Here is an 18658-nt window from a genome sequence, read left to right as displayed (position 1 = left end):
AGTTTATTTAAACCTGTGACTGCAGGCAGTAACCCTCTTCGGGACTCAGTTTTCCAACATTCCAATGATGCCTAGATTTAGTGATAACTCAGGTTCACATCTGGTAAAATTATCATAGCTCATTTTATACACAATTTATATGCACAGATGTATTTTGTGCTTTAAATTGCTTGCACTATTCTCTGAATTTCTCTTTCTTGGCCATTTTGCTTTTACAATTATTTTTGTTCTACTTATGCAGTAATGCAAATTGTATTCACCATTAGAATATAAAATAGGGAAAATCATATTTCTCAGTGTTTAATAATGTACCAACTACTGCTGAATCTACATACAGCAGAGCTTAGACTTCCTATAAATGATTATTTTAATAAATTTAAAGTGGACATGTCATCTATAATATTATTTATGAACATTAGTTTATTTCATTTAAATATGCATACTGTGTTTATACATAAGCACTTATGAGAGTCCTATTTTACATCATTTTAGGAGTTTTATTCATGTAAGAACTGTCACTTATAGTCTAGTAAAATAATTTAGAAGTCTAATGTGAACAGCACACAATAGCAAATTTGATGTATCATCTTTAGTCATTTTCTTTATTTGCTTTGTGGGAATTAACATCATAACAAAAGGTGAACAATCCTTTAAGGTGTTTTGAATAAAACAGTTAACTGTTACATCAGGGTTGAGTCTCTCTAACTGCCCAGACTGTCAAGAACTGAGCAGAAAATTGAGTACAGAACTAGCTTTGCAGAAGTGGTGAAGAAAAATAAAACAAAACAAAATTTATGGTTATCATTAAAGACAGAAAGAATGAGACTTAGAGATTGTGCAAATGTGAGAAATAACATCAAACAGCAAAGGAAAGAGATTTAGTTATAGAACTCAATGAACTAGAAATGAGAAAATGACACCAAGTTGCTAACATCAGAGAATATTCAACTACCTCCTCTCACCTTTTTAGACATGAAGCATAATTAGAATGGTTGAAAAATACATGAGTGTAAAGCTTAAGGCTTGAAGGGGGAAAGTGATATTTTCTCTATTGCCATAGAATCTACATTCAACATTGAAGGAAAATTCTACATTTCTACATTTTTTTGAAAAGCATTCTATTTAAAAAAAATTAAATATTTTATTTATTGATTTTTAGAGACATGGGAAAGGAAGGAGAAAGAGAGGGAGAGAAAGCTAAATGTGTGGTTGTCTTTCATATGCCCCCTATTGGGGACCTGGCCTACAGCCCAAGCATGTGCTCTGACTGGGAATCTAACTGGTGACCCTTTGGTTCATAGGCTAGTACTCAATACACTGAGCTACACCAGCCAGGGCTGAATGGCATTCTTAGTGAATAAAATGCCTCCAAATAAAATCTACCTGCATTTTGAAGGGAATGAATATATTGAGGTTTCACAATTTATTTATTCATTTTACTTCAAAAGAGTGTCACACCCTTAAAAATGCTAGAAGATATTGATTCTCAATGAAGAAAATTATATACATTTTTATGTTGAGTAGCATTGCTTAAAATTTGTTCACACATTACATTAGTTTGGAGGCCAGATAAATGTCAATTAATAGGTTGAGAAAAAGGTAAATTGTGTATGCATTAAAATAAGATTAACCTCATATTTTCCATTATAAGAAAGTGGCTTTACAATATTTTGATAAAGATTTTTCTTATAACAGTTGTGGAATACATACCAAGAAAATATCTTCACTTGAACAAAAATAAGTGAATAATTAACACACAAACAATAGAATAAATGATAGTAAAAGATAAAGAATATAGATAATTGTTGGAACATAGTTACCAAGAAAGACAAAAGCCCTGAATACAAATAATAATTCTTGTTCATCACAAGAACCAGGGAATGGCTTACAGAGAAATAAAAAAATATATAAACAGAAACAAAAATAAATATTAGCTAAATGTGAAACAGAAAATACAGACAAAATCAAATTGCTTCAGAACAAGGGCCATACAAGAGGAATAACTAATACACACTTTTCTACATTACCTTCTAGGTTTATTTCTCCTTTTTAAAAAATCAGGAGTGAAAAAAAGGTTAAAATGATAGACATTTTGAAGAAACCAACAGAGCTCTCTGCTAAGGCACTTGAACATTCCTGTCTCAGTCACTCAGAGAAAGCCCAACACCATGCTTTCATCTCATCTACAGCTGTTTTGAATCCAGGGCAGACTGACCAGGTTTTCCCCCGGCTGGCATATGCCTTGAATCATCAAGATTTTGGCTGAATTATTTTTAAAAAGCTCATATTTCTCCTTCTTTGAAGAGACGATTTATTTTTGACAAGTAGAAATCTCTTCATATTCAGGGGAATGCTATCTATCTTGAAACTGTGTGATGGTACAGCAGATCTTTTGTTTGCTGATGGGAAATGAACCATCTGTTACAGGATTTTATAATGGGCTCCATCTAATTTTCTCAAAACTCTCTCTGGGTATACCCTAACAAGTTGCACTGGATTCATTTACAAAGATTTTTTAGGCAGCTGAATTTGATTTTGACACCAGGAAAGGAAACAACAGTTACAATGACTAAGCACAGCTGCTCTGCCTACAGGGAGCTGGAGCACTGGCAGCCAACAAGGGCAGCACAATCAAGAAGAGCACCAATTGACCTGAGGAAAGAGAGAGAGGACAGTATGTTGGCTCTAATCAGTCTAGTTTCTTTAGCATTCTTAGCTCAGACCTAAAGAGTATAGGTTGTGTGACTGTCAGGATTTATGTACGACAGGTGCCAATTACTGGTGATACCATGGGTAATATCACTTATCTGCTTACTTTTTTCTGTGTAAAAAGGGGATAGTAACAGTTACTATTTAATAGATTGTCATGTAAAAATACATAGAATAAATGAGGTAATATATGCAAAACATTTCTAACTGTGCCAGGCACATAGAAAGCAGTTACATTTTAGTGCTGACTATTCTTTTTTCTACTGAGTCACATTCACCATTTATAGGTATGACTTTATGTCTACAGACATTGTAACAGTCTAGGAAAATCATCCTGAAATGTTATTAAATTACATTTTTACATTAATTATTTATTTAAGATAAAATTAATCTGCATCTCTCCAATGATTAGCAGTTTTGAGCATTTTTTCATGTGTTTATTGGCCCTCTATATGTCCTTCTTAGAGAAGTGTCTGTTCAGGTCCTTTGCCCATTTTTTTCATTAGATTGTTTACCTTTCTGGTGTGGAGTCATGTGAGGTCTTTATATATTGTGGAGAGTAAACCCTTGCCCAAGGTATCATTGGCAAACATGTTTTCCCACATGGTTGGTTACCTTTCCATTTTGTTGATGTTTTCTTTAGCCGCACAGAAGCTTTTTAGTTTGATGTACTATCATCTGTTTATTCTTTCCTCTATAACCCAAAATATTGCTGCATGGGATAACTGAAATTTTCCTATCTGTGTTTTCCTCTAGGTTTTTTTTGTGGTGTCTTGACTTATATTTAAGCCTTTTATCCTTCTTGAGTTTATTTTTTGTGTATGGTGTATGTTGATGGTCTTTCATTTTCTTTTCATATACTTGTTCAGTTTCATTTTCTTGCATATACTTGTCCAGATCTCCCAATACCATTTATTGAAGAGGATATTTTTACTCCATTTTTTGCCCCTGCCACTTTGTCAAATATTAACTTACTATATTGACATAGGTTTACTTATGGGCTCTCTATTCTGTTCCATTGATCTATGTGTCTGTCCTTATGCCAATACCAGGCTGTTTTGATTACAGCAATATAGTTTGTAATATAGTTTGATATCAGGTATTGTGATCCCTCCTACTTTGTTACTCTTTCTCAAAATTGCTGAGGTTGTTCAGGGTTATTTCTATTTCCATATGAATTTTTGAAATATTTGTTCTATGTCTGTGAAATATGCCATTGGTATTTTAATAGGAATTGTGTTGAATCCATAAATTTTGGGGGGTAGTATGGACATTTTAATGATGCTAATTCTTCTAATCCATGAACATGGTACATGCTTCCACTTATTTGTGTCTTCCTTAATTTCTTTCTTTGGTGTTGTATAGTTTTCTGAGGACAGGTCTTTTACCTCCTTGGTTAAATTTATTCCTAAGTATTTTATTTTTCTTGTTGCTATAGCAAATGGGATTTTTCCCCTAATTTCTGTCTCTGATATTTCATTGTTGGTGTACAAAAATGCTTTCAATTTCTGAATGTTGACTTTGTATTCCACTGTTCTGCCAAATTCATTTATCAGGTTGAGTGGTTTTCTGGTGGAGTCTATACAATTTTCTATGTATACTATCATATCATCTGCAAAAAGTGACAGCTTTAAGATAAAATTAAATTGAAATTTGTTTGCATGCCAGTGATGGGATAGAGCAGAAATTCTCCATTAACTTTACTCTCACACTGCAACATTTCAAACTTTGGAGGATAGGTCCTTCTCTCTTCTTCACCTTCTAAACATGCTAACCCCACCCTTTGAAAAGAAAGGACACACACACAGCATACACATAAACAAGAGAGCAAACCTAACACATGGCATGCGCATCTACTTGTATAACAAAGTTTTGGTACATCCTTGAATTTTTTAAAAAACTCAACACTCAATGCTTCCAATCCTAACAATATATGGCAAAAAATAAAAGAACTTTGGTCATAAAGTCATATTCTAATCTCTCACTGTGTTTATAGCTTTAACTTTTTCAATATACAAAATAAATTGCCTTAATTTGTTACTTCTCTTTGTTTTCTCAGTAGAGAGGTCAGATTTTTCAATATATATGTATTGTATAAGTAAATTAATTATAATTCCCTGGTGGTAAGAAAGGTTTAGAAATTAAGAAGTTAACTTGTGGTATTATCTTTACTATATATTAATGTATGATTACAAAGCTTATGTCCAATTTCCTAATTCCTAAAACTACTAATAATTCTCAATTATTATTGCCCTCAAATTTTATTTATAATTTTACTATCTACACTTAAAAATTCTACCCACTTGGCCTCTAAGATACTAGTATTGTTAGTTTCCATATGTATATAACCTATTGTCTTTATGTCTACTCTTTCTGTCTCTCAAAAAATGTTCTTCAAAAGTTTTTCTGATGACATTATCCAATTTCATGACTTCAGAAATTATCTGTTTATCTGAAGGCCTCTGTCTCAATTTCTGACTCTGGGCTCATTCTCTTTACAAACTTCATACCATCATTTTTACTCATTGTATATATCTAGCTGCTCAGTAGGTTTGACTCTTTCCATGGCCCCCAAAGAAAGAAAAATATTCTCATAAACAATGTCCTCAGGGGCATACATGATTTTGCTATCCTATAACATTCACTTTTTTATATGCTATATTTATATATTAACTACTTGAATTCAATTTTTATCTCCATTTTTATTATAAATAACACTATACTAAACCTTTTCACATCTAAGTATTTCGATTTTTATTATTATATGATTCTTGGTATATGCTTCTAAAAGTGACATCATTTAGTTAAAAGGCATTGTAACTTTATAAAAGTCTTATTGAGCATTTCAAAATTGCTTGTGGTAAGGTTTATACCATGAATATTTTCTTCAGGTAGCGACTTAAGAATGCTGGTGTTATCTATGGATGAATAGGATCCTCCTCCACTTCCTCCTTCCTAAATCTCTTGTCCCTCTTTTCCTTATTTATTTGCATATTTATTCATTTTAGAGAGAGGGAAAGGGAGGGAGGAAGAGAGGGAGAAAAACATCAGATGGTTGTCTCTCATACACGCCTTGTCTGGGGACCAAACCTACAACCCAGCCATGCGCTCTGACCTGGAAACAAACCAGTGGTGATGCCCAACCAACTGAGCCACACTAGTCAGGGTGCTCTTTTCTTTTTTATGCGTGCATGTGCATGTGTATGCAAGACAGTCTCTCCTGCCATTACCTCACTGTGCCTCCTGTTTTTTTCTACTTGAGTTGTCACAGCTATATGTTCCTTTGTTACTTAGTTAAATAATATGCAATGTTATTTTTCATTTTATTTTTAACTATAGCTGACATTCAATATTATTTTATATTAGAGTGGTTAAACAATCATATATATATATATATGTGTGTGTGTCTGTGTGTGTGTGTGTATATATACATATATACATACATACATACATACATATAAAATTATAAAAGTGATCTCCTTGATATTTCAAGTACCGACCTGGCATATTCCCAGTGCTGTACTTTATATTCCCATGACTATTTTGTGACTGCCAATGAATAATTCTTAATCCCTTCAATTTTTTTCACCTAGCCCCCCAAAATCCTCTCCTCTGACAACCATCAGTTTGTTTTCTGTATCTGTGAGTCTATTTCAGTTTTTTAATGTATTTTGTTCTTTAGATTTCACATATGAATAAAATTATATGGTATATGTCTTTCTCTGTATGACTTATATTTCATTTAGCATAATACCCTTTAGGTCCATCCATACTGTTGCAAATGATAAGATTTCCTTTTTTTATGGCTAAGCAATATTCCATTGTGTATGTGTAACATAGCTTTTTTATCCACTCATCTACCAATGGCACTTTGTTTGCTTTCATATCTTGGCTATTGTAAATAACACTACAATAAACATTGGGAACATATCTTTTTTCAAATTAGTGTTTTGAGTTTCTTCCAGTATATACCCATAAGTAGAACTGGTTGGTCATAAGGCAGTTCCATTTTGAATTTTTGAGGAACATCCATACAGTTTTCCACCATGGCTACACCAAACTGCATTCCCTCCAACAGTGCACAAGGGTTCCATTTTCTCCACAACCTCTCCAGCACTTGTTTGTTAATTTATTGACAATAGCCATTCTGACAAGTGTGATGCAATATGTCTTTGTGATTTTCATTTGCATTTCTCTGATGACTACTGAGGTTGAACATCTTTTCATATGTCTCTTTGCCATTTGTATGTACTCTTTGGAGAAGTGTCTATTCAGGTCCTCTTCCCACTTTTCAATTGGAGAGAATATATATATATGTTTAGTTGTATGAGTTCTTCATAAAATTTTAGATATTAACCCCTTATTGGGTGCATCATTAGCCAATATATTTTTACATTCAGTAGGTTGTCTTTTTGGTTTGCAATTTTATGGTTCAACTGTGCATTTTCTTATAAAGCAAGTAGGACTAAATAATCAGATTTATGCACTTCCTAAACATAATTAATTTCCATGTGAGAAAACTAGGACATCAAGCTTAATTTAAACTAAAGACAATGCTGATTTAATAAAAAGTGAAAGAAAAGAAAATATGGACAATTTAAATGTATGTTCATCTTTATCAAGGTGCTTATTAGGTGATTTTATACTTTATATCTTAGGTACAATGTGACTTGAGAGACATTAGTATAATCAGGCGAGTCCAAACTTTTGGCATCTCTGCACTACCCTGGAAGAAGAAGAATTGCCTAGGGCCACACATTAAATATATTGTGATACATAATCACCAAAAAACCTCATAATGTTTTAAGTAAATTTACAATTTTGCATTGGGCTGCATTCACAGTCAACCTGGGCTGCATGTGGCCTTCAGATCACAGGTTGGACACCCCAGGTACATGTTTCATCATCAGTTCCACGATGTTTTGAGGATGGCCAAAAGTTCCCAGCTTAACTTGCCTTTTAACATACATTTTGGGGGCAATTATATTTGATATCAGTTATCATATCACATCATATTTGATAGAATGGCCTGGACAAAAAGATCTTGAATGAATGAGGACAATTCTCTCCATCTACTCACCTATTATTGTAAGGGCCTTTCCCACTGCAGTGAGATGGTACTGATTTATTTTCTTTCCTCAATATTTTTTCCTTTCCTGCTTCATGTATGGGAACAAAAACTCCCACAGAATATCCACAGATATGGTGACAAGAGAGCTACAATGACACTTGCTCCTTTCTTCTTGCATTCATTGCAATAATTAGATACAAATGTATTGTCTACTATAAAAACAGCAAAAATTACACTATCCCTTCTTTACCTAAACAGGTCTACTTTTATATATTGTCAAACTTTCCAAATTAAATTTTTTCTCTCTTTTGAATAACTTCAAATGTTATGAGTGGAAGTATTTTGTTATATTGTACCAAACACACAAACCCTCTTTTCTGTTTTTCTAAACTATGTGGAAAACCTGATTCTTTGTGAAGTAAATATTAAATGTCTAAATAACAGACCCACAAGAATAAGAATCATTCTAAACAGTATGAACATATCTTAAAGAATAAATATTTACACCAGTAAAGATTAATTACAAATATGGCAAATTAAATATTCTATATGCTATCCATAAAGAAAAAATCACAAATTATTCTTTATGTTTTTGTAATTGGATGATTGAATATTTCAATGTTTTATTCTTATTTCCAATATTTTGCCCAAGGCAAAATTTATCTCAAATCTATCCTTCCATAAGCAGGTCATAGAAATCAACTACATGGACCTTGTCAAATAATTAATGCCACACTATTTAATTTCATAGTATTTTCTATATGAATACAGATTATATCCATGCTTTATTTTTAGGGTTTTTATTACAAAGAAAGCCATAAGGAATGAGGAAAACACTCATTTCTACATGCTAAATTTTAATTATGCCTCTCAGATGTATATTTTTAATTAACTGATGACATTTTTTCTGCAGTTATTATAGTCCTACACAACTGTCATAAACTTATAAATTTTAATTAAGGCTGCCCCAAACCCTAGTTATATAGTGTCCACATAGGAATTTGAGAAAAAGATTTAACTATAAGTAAACCAACAATAAATAAATCCATGAATTGCTCAATGGGATTTAACAAACTAGCATTTGTCTAGAGATAATGAGGTTCTACACTCTATACTACCAGACAATGTTTTATAAAACCACATTTTTAAAAGTGTAAAGTGCTTTGTAAATGACTTAATTGGATATAATATTATTAATTTTTACATGTTATAAGAAAATCAACTATATGGACATAACAGGTTGAATTCATATTAAGGACTTATTTATATTACTAATTTGAAATATAACTCTTTCTGAATATATTCTCTATGTAAATCCAAATCTAATAATCTGGGTGCATAGATAAAGTTGATACAGGTTTTAAGAATTCAGCAAAGTTTGGACAAATTATTTGAAAACCTGAAAAGTTGTTCTGTATTTATATATATACTTCAAAGTGCATTAATACGACAGCAAATTTAATGTTTCATGGATATTTGTCCCTGTTGATCTGTTGCATGTTGAACAGTTAGCCATAGCTTAGGCAGGGGTGTCAAACTCATTTTCACTGGCCGCCACATCAGTCTCAAGGTTGCCTTCCAAGGGCCAAATGTAATTTGAAGACTATAAATATAACTACTCCTTAACAGTTAAGTGAGAGCTTGGCACTGCCACCAGGTAGAAACAAGGTGCCGGGCCAGATAAAACAAGGTGGAGGGCCACATTCAGCCCTTGGGCCTTGCGTTTGCCACCTGTGGCTTAGAGTGACAAATTCTTTAGTTGGCTTAAACATTTCCATGAATAAGTACAAGAAAGACATCTGGTTGTACATTAGGAAGTTAAACAGGCATGAACAAAGTAGGAACAATAGGTCGGGTATAGGAGGTCAGCAGGGCAGAAAGCCACACGTGCCTAACAATGGGCCAAACTGGGAAAATAAGATGTCACCCCAGGGTGACCTTTCCTCCCCTGACATCTTGCTGGTCCTATGGTTTAGGCCCCCTCTGACCTTTCATGTCACTGATCAGGAGGTTTAGACCCAACCCTGGCCTTTCCTCCCTTAGCATATTGTTGTTGGTCATGTGGTAGATCCCCTGAGAAGAGGAACAAAGGGGCTGAAGGACAGCCTCATATGAGTCCCATACAAACTCTTGCACAAACACTACTGTAAATATTAAGCCCTTAAGACAATGAGGTTCTGACTCATATCAAATCATTTTAGAAACAAAGCCCTAGTTCCCTTGACCACAGAGATGGAGTTTTTTTTTTTTATTTATTTATTTATTTATTTATTTATTTTTTAGAGAGGGAAGGGAGGGAGATAGAGAGAGAGAGAAACATCAATGTGCAGTTGCTGGGGGTTATGACTTGCAACCCAGGAATGTACCCTGGCTGGGAATCGAACCTGGGACACTTTGGTTCCCAGCCCGCGCTCCATCCACTGAGCTATGCCAGCCAGGGCTAGAGATGGAGTTTTGGTCAAACTAAAGTTAATACCTGGGCCTCAGTTGTGCTCTAGCTCCAAGTCCAGAGAAGCAGCAAAGCCCGGTGGGATGACGCCATGGGTAACATCAAGACCAGCTGGGATGACTAATGACCCCTACTGATAGCAATCAATGGAGACCACAATCCTGAAAGGACATACCTGGAAGTCCATTGAGATCCTCCCCTGGGACCTCCTCTAAGATACCCATGTTTAGAGAGCAGATAAAAACCTTCAGGGTGGAGGACCCAGGACTACCCTGCCCCTCTATCTCTGGAGCATGTCCTCTTCTTTCACCCTCTCTTTCCTCCAGGCATGTTCTTTTTGCTTTTCTTTTCCTGAGCTCCATTTTTTTGCCTTTATAACTTATTCCCTGAGCCCAACATCTCAGCTGGCTCACTTCTTCCAACATTCAATTCCACCTCTGTGACTTTCTAAGTAAATTTTTGCTTGTATATGAGTTTTGGCCTTGAATTCTTTCTCAGCCAGAACTCAGGTAATGTGACTGTTGAACCGAGTTCTAATCACTGGTAACATTTTGGTGTGTTTTTGCTGCTGACAGTTGTAATACAATAATTTATTATTATAATAATAAAATTAAGTTAACAATTAAATAATAAAATCCCTAAAAATTTATTGCACAAGAAAAGCTTCCTTCCTGAAGGGAATGGTATCTGTGTTACCAAAATAAAATCACAGGTCATATCCTTTCAGATCACATTAATTGAATTTTTACTTGCAGAATCAATGAAGATCCCAGACTACAATTTCTTTCACAGGAATAGAATATACTGTACTATATGGATTAGCTTCCATTTGGCAGAATAAAAATAGTTAGTAAGGATCCTAGTGCTTTTTTATTTCAATAAACCTGTTGAATATTTTTTTGAATTCAGTTAAGTAGTTAGATTAGCTTAATTATCAATTAATCCAATATCAAAAATATTTATAGACATAAAACTATCAAATTTAAAGAAATAGTAATGATTTTACTATTAGAATGTAAATCAGAAACAGCTTGGCTCCTCTGAACTCCATTGAAAATATTTCTTAATGTTGCTCTTTCAGTTAGAATTATGCAAAATACTGCAAAGAATAACAAAAGAAATGGAAGCAATGAGAATTCTTATTAAGATAGAATTAATCATGTAGGGAATATAAAGATCACATAGATTGATTTTCCACTTGACTAAATAAATTTGCATTTATGCAGTAGAATTAAATGTGCATAGATTGCACTCTAATAGTTGCATAATGTCCTTTGCACTGAATATTGTGATCTACAAATTACACTTTTATTATGCATTTGGGTTAATTTTTCCCATGGGAACATATTCTAAATTTAATAGAAGTGAGTAGAAAATATGTTTCAGTGCTCACATGTGTGCTGTAGAAGACACTTTGTACAAACATAGCTATTGTGTAAGTGAGTAAGAATCTCAAGTATATCCTAACATAAACTAACCTGATATTTTCAAAGCATATTATATGAGGTCTGTCCTTAAGAAGTCCAGGCACTGTTAATATAACAAGAATAGTTTGCATGACATTGATATAACCTAGCAGTCAAGGAGAATGAACTGGAATGCTCATGTGTGAACAATGGTGACTTTACTGTATGAGTCCATGGGGGTGGTAGACACAATTGGGTGAGCAAGTATATTGTATGGTTGTCTCATTCAAAATGACTGAGCAAATAGAGCTGCATCAATGAATCTGAATCAAATTTTGCATTAACCTTCCTCTAAAGAACCTATTTTGATGATTCAGAAAGCCACAGCCATGGGCAACTTGTGATTGGCAGTTTCATCACGATCATGCACTTGTGTTTTGGCAAAATATCAAATCACCCTGATGACTTGGCTCCCCTATAGCCCTGATTTGGTGCCCTGTAGCTTCTGGCTTTTCGAAAACTAAAATCACCTTTGAAAGGGAAGAGATTTCAGATTGTCAATGAGATTCAGGAAAATACAACTGGACAGCTGATGGGAGAAGTAGGTCCTAGGGTATCTATCTACTTTGAAGGGGGCTGAGGCATCATTATCCCATGTACAGTGTTTCTTGTATCTTTTATCTTCTTCAATAAATGTCTCCATTTTACATATTATATGGCTGGATATTTTCTGAACAGACCTCGTATACTACATTCCAACAGAGTAGTTACGATTTGAGGGGAACTACAATGCTATTACATGTACTGATATATATTTACATTTAAAATGAACCTGTTTTCAATAAAAATAATTTTTAGCATTGGAAAAACTATTCAATAAAAAAATAAAACAGATTTTCAAGTTAAACATACAAGGCTTATAAAATCGGTTTCAGTTAAGCATTCTAAGCCTGCATTGGAATCTCTAAGCATGGAGCCCTGACACATGGTGCATACTCAGCACATGATCCTGACCACTACTATTGTCAAATTCGATGGCTTGAACTTTGATGTACTAAATTTAGAATAAATGCTACTGATTATGTTCAATTAATTAAATGTAACTAGTGTTAATACATTCTTTATTAAGATACCAGAAATTATATTTATATTATTTTCTTCATATTTTTCATGTTCAAGGAAAACGCAAGTGATTTAAACATACAATAAAGCTGAAATATTTACCCAGAGCTGATGATATACACGTTCCTCCATTCTGACAGTAGTTGCTACAGTGGTTCACTTCACACCTTTCTCCTGAATAACTGGGCCAACAGTGACACCTCAAATCACCCTTCTCATTTAAAATGCATCTTCCTCCATTTTCACACATCAATTTGCATGAATCATCTGGTTATAAAAAGAAATGTATGAATTAGCATGCCATTTAGTGGATTACAGAATAAGAATAATTTCAATAAATAAAAAATAAATACTGCCCTGGCTGGCATAGCTCAGTGGATTGAGCGCGGGCTGCGAACCAAAGTGTCACAGGTTCGATTCCCAGTCAGGGCACATGCCTGGGTTGCAGGCCACAGCCCCCAGCAACTGCACATTGATGTTTCTCTCTCTCTCTTTCTCCCTCCTTACCCTCTCTAAAAATAAGTAAATAAAATCTTTAAAAAATAAAAAAATAAATACTAAGATTTGTTTTTATTATAAAATTCCCAAATAAATACTCCTAATATAAAAGAAGAAATAAGACTATCTGAAAATAGAGAAATAGATTTCAACCATTGTTATATGGTGAATACAAATATTAAATTACATTGTCAGCTATTTCTTATATGGTATTTGTTAAAATGGTAAACAGTAAAACCAAATGAAACTTCGAACAAATGAAATATTTTCCAACCAGTATTTTTTTTAGTAATATGAGCAACTATAACCTATTTTTAGAAATGTTTAATATTAAACAAAACTGAAATATCTAAGCTATATTCATATATATCTTTATATAGAGAGTATACAAATATTTATTTAAAATACAATCTTTCACTGACAACAGTGTGATGATGGCCAGAAGGAAGGCAGAGGTGGAGGTGGGCAAAGGAGTGTCAACAATAAAAATAATGAAAAATAAAATAAAATTAACACAAAAAAATCTCCCCAAAACTCAAAATAGACTCTTTGATGTACATACTTATTAACCATATATAAACACCCGAAACTAAAAGTCACTTAGATTTGGTATAAGATGATGATAGAACAGTATTAGTTTCATAGAAAAAAATTTCCATATCTAAAATAATTAGTTACAACCTGTTTATATCATACATTTTGTCTGAGAATAGGAAGGGATGCTCTTTCCCTGGAATAGCAAAATTATTTTTTAAAATATGACATCTGATTTGTAAGAAAAATTGGTTTGTAATAATTTCCCGGTCATTTTTCTATGTTCATAGTGCCTTGCTCCATTAGAAATACTATTTTATGTAGAGTAAGACACAATGTCCATTGTAACAAAAATTATTGAGATTATTGTAAGAGGCATTTTATTCTAAAATATACCTCCTACTAAAGCCATGCCTATTTCATAGTGAAATAATTAAAATCAAAATAGCTTATATTCTTTGTTCAAGATACTGTGGCCCATACATCGCAGAAGCTTGAATATATCACTACAATAATCATAAGACCATCTTAAAGAGCCTCAGTAATTTCAAATGACACAATGATTCAAGTATCATATCCACCGTCACAAATAGAGACTGTCAGTAGCACTAGGAGATTCTGAGATTTGCCTAAACACAAGGGAAAGTTTCCAATATTTCACTATGGGTTTAGGTTGGCATTACTAAAGTTTGCATTTGTGATAGGAAGGGCTCTCTCATGAAGCACTACATATGCATAGTATAAAGGAAATGACAGTTGATGTAATGAGACCTGTGATTAGGCCCTAGTTCTGCTACTTACTTCACATTCAAGCTTACTTGTCTGAGCCTCATTTATTTTATACGGTGTTATTGACAAATGTACTTTTTAACTCATAGATTTGTTATGAATATTAATTAAGGACTTTGAAAAAAAAGTTAAATCATAAAACTTTATAAATATTAAATATAAAAGTATATAGTATATACACATACACTCAAAAGAGAATTTTCTTTGAGTCCTTACCTACCACATCTAGAATAGCAAAAGAATGAAGAGCTGAAATCTAGGTCTAATGGTGTTTTGTTATATTTCAATAGGAAATGAAGTATTTATTTGGTAAATTACCCTGTAGTATCAGTATTATTTATTGAGAGGCCATGAAGTACACTAAGAATATAGCTCACATGGAATAACATCTGTGAGTGTCCAAAGATGAACACTGGAGGTACTGAATGGAAGTCACTGTGACTGAACCTGGATTTGGGAGTATGAAGGAAGGAAATTGGAGAAAATAGTGAGTTTGAAGAGGTAAGCGGTGTCATAGTAGATCTTTGGATTTTGGACTTTTCCCCAAAAGCAATGTTGTGTCCTTGAAAAGCCTAAAATGTCTGAAGATGTACTTGCCTTGGGTTAAACTGAAAGCAGTGAGACTACTAGGGCTCTGTTTAAATTATAAAGGCTAGGTAACATGACAGCCTAACATACAGTGATGTGAGGTGGATAAATGTGGATGTACTAAAGGTAACTGGAAGGTAAAAATCACATTTGTGCTGTATAAAGTGGGCAAGGAAAAATAAGGATATTTTTTTATATTTAGACACAAAGACGATAGAAATTGAAGAGGTCATTTAGCTTAGACATACTGAATTGGAAACAACTATGTAAATGCAAGTGACAATCTCCACCAAAGACAAATATAGAGGTCAAATTCTCAAGAAGGATCTAGTGTAGAAATATCCTTGCATCACTTAAAATTTACCAAAATGTTTCTAACTTATTCAGTATGAAATATCCTAATTGGAGTTGTGAATGTGAACAGAGAAGATTAATACTTAAGCTATTCTGAGCATAGTTAGGATTATGGGAGGGCTTATTTTCACCTGAAGATGATCTACGTAAACTACATAGGTATTCAAAACCTCTATATGTTAAAACATGTGCATTCCTATAATGTGTCTCATTAGGTACCAGAAATTAAAAAAGAAAAAATTACACTGCCTGATGCAATGTAAGTGGAGTTACATTCTTTGAAAACCTAAATGTAATCATTTTATAATGAAAACAAAGGCTGCTTTTGTCAAAGGCTAAATCACCCCCAGAAGCCAAGCTTCAATAATTATAATCATCTAAAAGAGCAGATGAATACTTCCCCAGGCATGAGCAACATTAGAATTTCAAATTTCTTATATGAAGATTAAAACTATTCAGCATATTCACAATTTAACAATAGCATCTAAAGAAAGGCAAGTAATCATAGAGAGCTGAAAACTTGGCTATGTCAAATATTAATGTTAGAAAAAAAATTGGCATTTATCTATACAAATAATAACTCTGAGATTCACCTATTTATATTCCTCACTGAAGTGGTCCCAACTCTCTAATACTAAGACTCATATGTGTACAGACCAATGTGCATATTGCTTTAACAGAAATTATGTGAAAAACAACATTTTCTTTTAAAATACAAAATAAACTTTGAAATGGTTTTTGTAATCATGCCTTCCAAGTCCGGTTGCCATAGTAAAATGGTAATCTCTAAATAAAGTTTTAGGTCTTGGATAGTTTGTATTTAGATAAACATGCTTCCTCATTTCAAATACAAAACCATACAACTTGTTTCATTTTCTTACCTACTTCATAACAGATTTATCTTAGAGTACCATGTTTATACTTTTTACAAGGCATTGTGCTAGCACTTGATGTATGTTATTTCTCACATTTTCAGTAACTCTGAACATGGGTACTATGGGTGATATGGAGGCACTGGTAAGTATTGTGTATTGGGTTGAGTGTGGAATGCCTGGGCTCACCTTCAGGTACCATCATTATTAAGTAATGTTAGATGTTAAGCTAAGTCGTTCCATACTTCAATGTTCTATCAGTAAAAATAGGGGCAATAACAGCATAGTATCATTGGGATTTTGTGATTATTATATTAATAAAATACATATAACATCTTATATTTGTTAAAATGGTAAACAATGAAACCATACTTATAATATACTTTCCTCATAAGTCTTCAAAATATATATTATCAGTAGTAGTAGTATTTATTGTTATTCCAATTTTACATGAAAGTGAGATTGAGGGAGGACAGGATGAAACAAGTTGGTTAAATGATAGACAGATCTTGACCTCATCCAAAGCTCTCCCTCAGTCATGCCCCAGGCCAAGTCCTTTCTGTGCCATTTGAGCTAGGATTTTTTAATAAATAATTTTACTAATCAAAGGAAACAAGGAAGGTTATATCAAAGAAACAGCAATTTCTAGTGATAAAGAAAAAAATTCATCTGCAACTTGATCATAAAAAAACACACATAACATCTGAGCCCATGTAAAAGTCACTTTGGTAGCATCAGGAGTGTACTTTTGAATAGAACCATAAACTCTTTCCAGGGTCTCTCCCATCCAAGCAATAGTACCAGTAGATGTGTACATAGGAGGTGCCTGTAAGAATACTGGTTGTGGGTGTGTGTGGAACTAATGAAAACATGGCACATCTTCTACTAGAAAGAATTTGATGGCATTTTCTTTTTAAAACGGGTAATACAAAAGACATGTATTTCATTTTGTATGTAGTATTTCTTCTCATATTCTGATGGATCATTTTATATGTACTTCTTTCCCCATGTTGGTTAAGTGTTGTCATTTTCTTGATTTTTTTTATTATAGTTGACATTCATTATTATTTGATGTTTGTTTTAGTTGCAAAAAATAATAAAATAGAAACAGGTTTATTGATACAGAGAACAAATTGAGCATTGCCAGGTGACAGGGGGATTGGAGGGTTAGATAAAGGATTAAGAAGTACAAATTGATAGTTATAGAATGGTCATGAGGATAAGCAATATAGTCAATAATATTGTAATAACTGTGTATAGTACTAAGTGGGTATTAAAATTATGGGGGGGTCACTACTTATATTGTTGACATTTTCAGGAATTTGTTTCAGTGAAGTAAAACATGTGGCTCTACATAGTTTAGCTATATGACCATGTCAGAGGAACAAGTGAAAATGTACCTGGTGATGGTTGAAAATGTCTATTTAGACATTTTCTTATTCTTACCATCTTATTCTACCATCATATTCTTATCTTATTCTATCATCATAATTGCAATCACAGCTACTCTAGTTGAGAAGTTAATGGGTGAAGGAAAGGGTGCATCCTGGTGCCAGCAAAAGCATCCCTTTTCAATAACTGGCCCTAAAGTCCTCATCCCAAATACCAATCATGTTTTACATTTTACTGTGTTAAGAACTCCCTAACCTTGCTACCTACAACACTTCACACATCCCACACACCAACTGAAATAAATGACTCAGCATTTTCTTTGCATGCCATGATTTTATGTCTTTTAAATTTTTTTTTCTCTTTCAATGTCCTGTTCTTTCTCTTTTTTAATTTTTATTTTAATTGTTGTTCAAGTACAGTTTTCTGTCTTTTACTCCCATCCTAGCCCACCCCCTAGCCCTCCCTTCCTCCCTCCCATTTCCACCTCCCCTCATTTTTGTCCATGTGTCTTTTATACTTGTTCCTGTAAATCCTTCCCCCTTCCCCCTGAAATTCCCTCCCCTCTCCCTTCTGGTCACTGTCAGCCTGTTCTCTATGTTCTGTTCTCTTGTTCCCACTTAATCTAAATCCAATATGTCTTGTTCTAAGGTCATATTCCATAGGAAATTGTAATCAATATTCTAATTGGATTAGCATCTGACACCTCATAAAAATTTTAACTCTGCCTCTTTTGTGGCTTGCATTCATATAAATGTACATTTATTGGTATTTATGTCATTTATTGTTTCATCTCTGTAACCCCTTCAGCTTTGCATATCTAATGCTTAAGAAATCCAACTATCTTAACATTATTATGCTAGTTTTAGAAATTTAA

At 33.5% G+C, this 18658-nt stretch overlaps 1 protein-coding gene across 1 annotated transcript in view; it reads right to left on the bottom strand.

Moving 5' to 3' along the window:
• LRP1B (LDL receptor related protein 1B) overlaps positions 1 to 18658 on the bottom strand; it is a 1811620-nt gene that overhangs the window by 75296 nt on the left and 1717666 nt on the right. Inside the window, exon 84 of the mRNA XM_045853515.1 lies at positions 12860 to 13024. Within this exon, the coding sequence (XP_045709471.1) occupies positions 12860 to 13024 (165 nt within the window). The remainder of the gene's footprint in view (positions 1 to 12859; positions 13025 to 18658) is intronic.

Source organism: Phyllostomus hastatus, unplaced genomic scaffold (assembly GCF_019186645.2).
Source record: "Phyllostomus hastatus isolate PE091 unplaced genomic scaffold, TTU_PhHast_1.1 phas_contig_1, whole genome shotgun sequence".
Taxonomy (NCBI): domain Eukaryota; kingdom Metazoa; phylum Chordata; class Mammalia; order Chiroptera; family Phyllostomidae; genus Phyllostomus; species Phyllostomus hastatus.
This window is presented reverse-complemented; position numbering and strand designations above follow the sequence as displayed.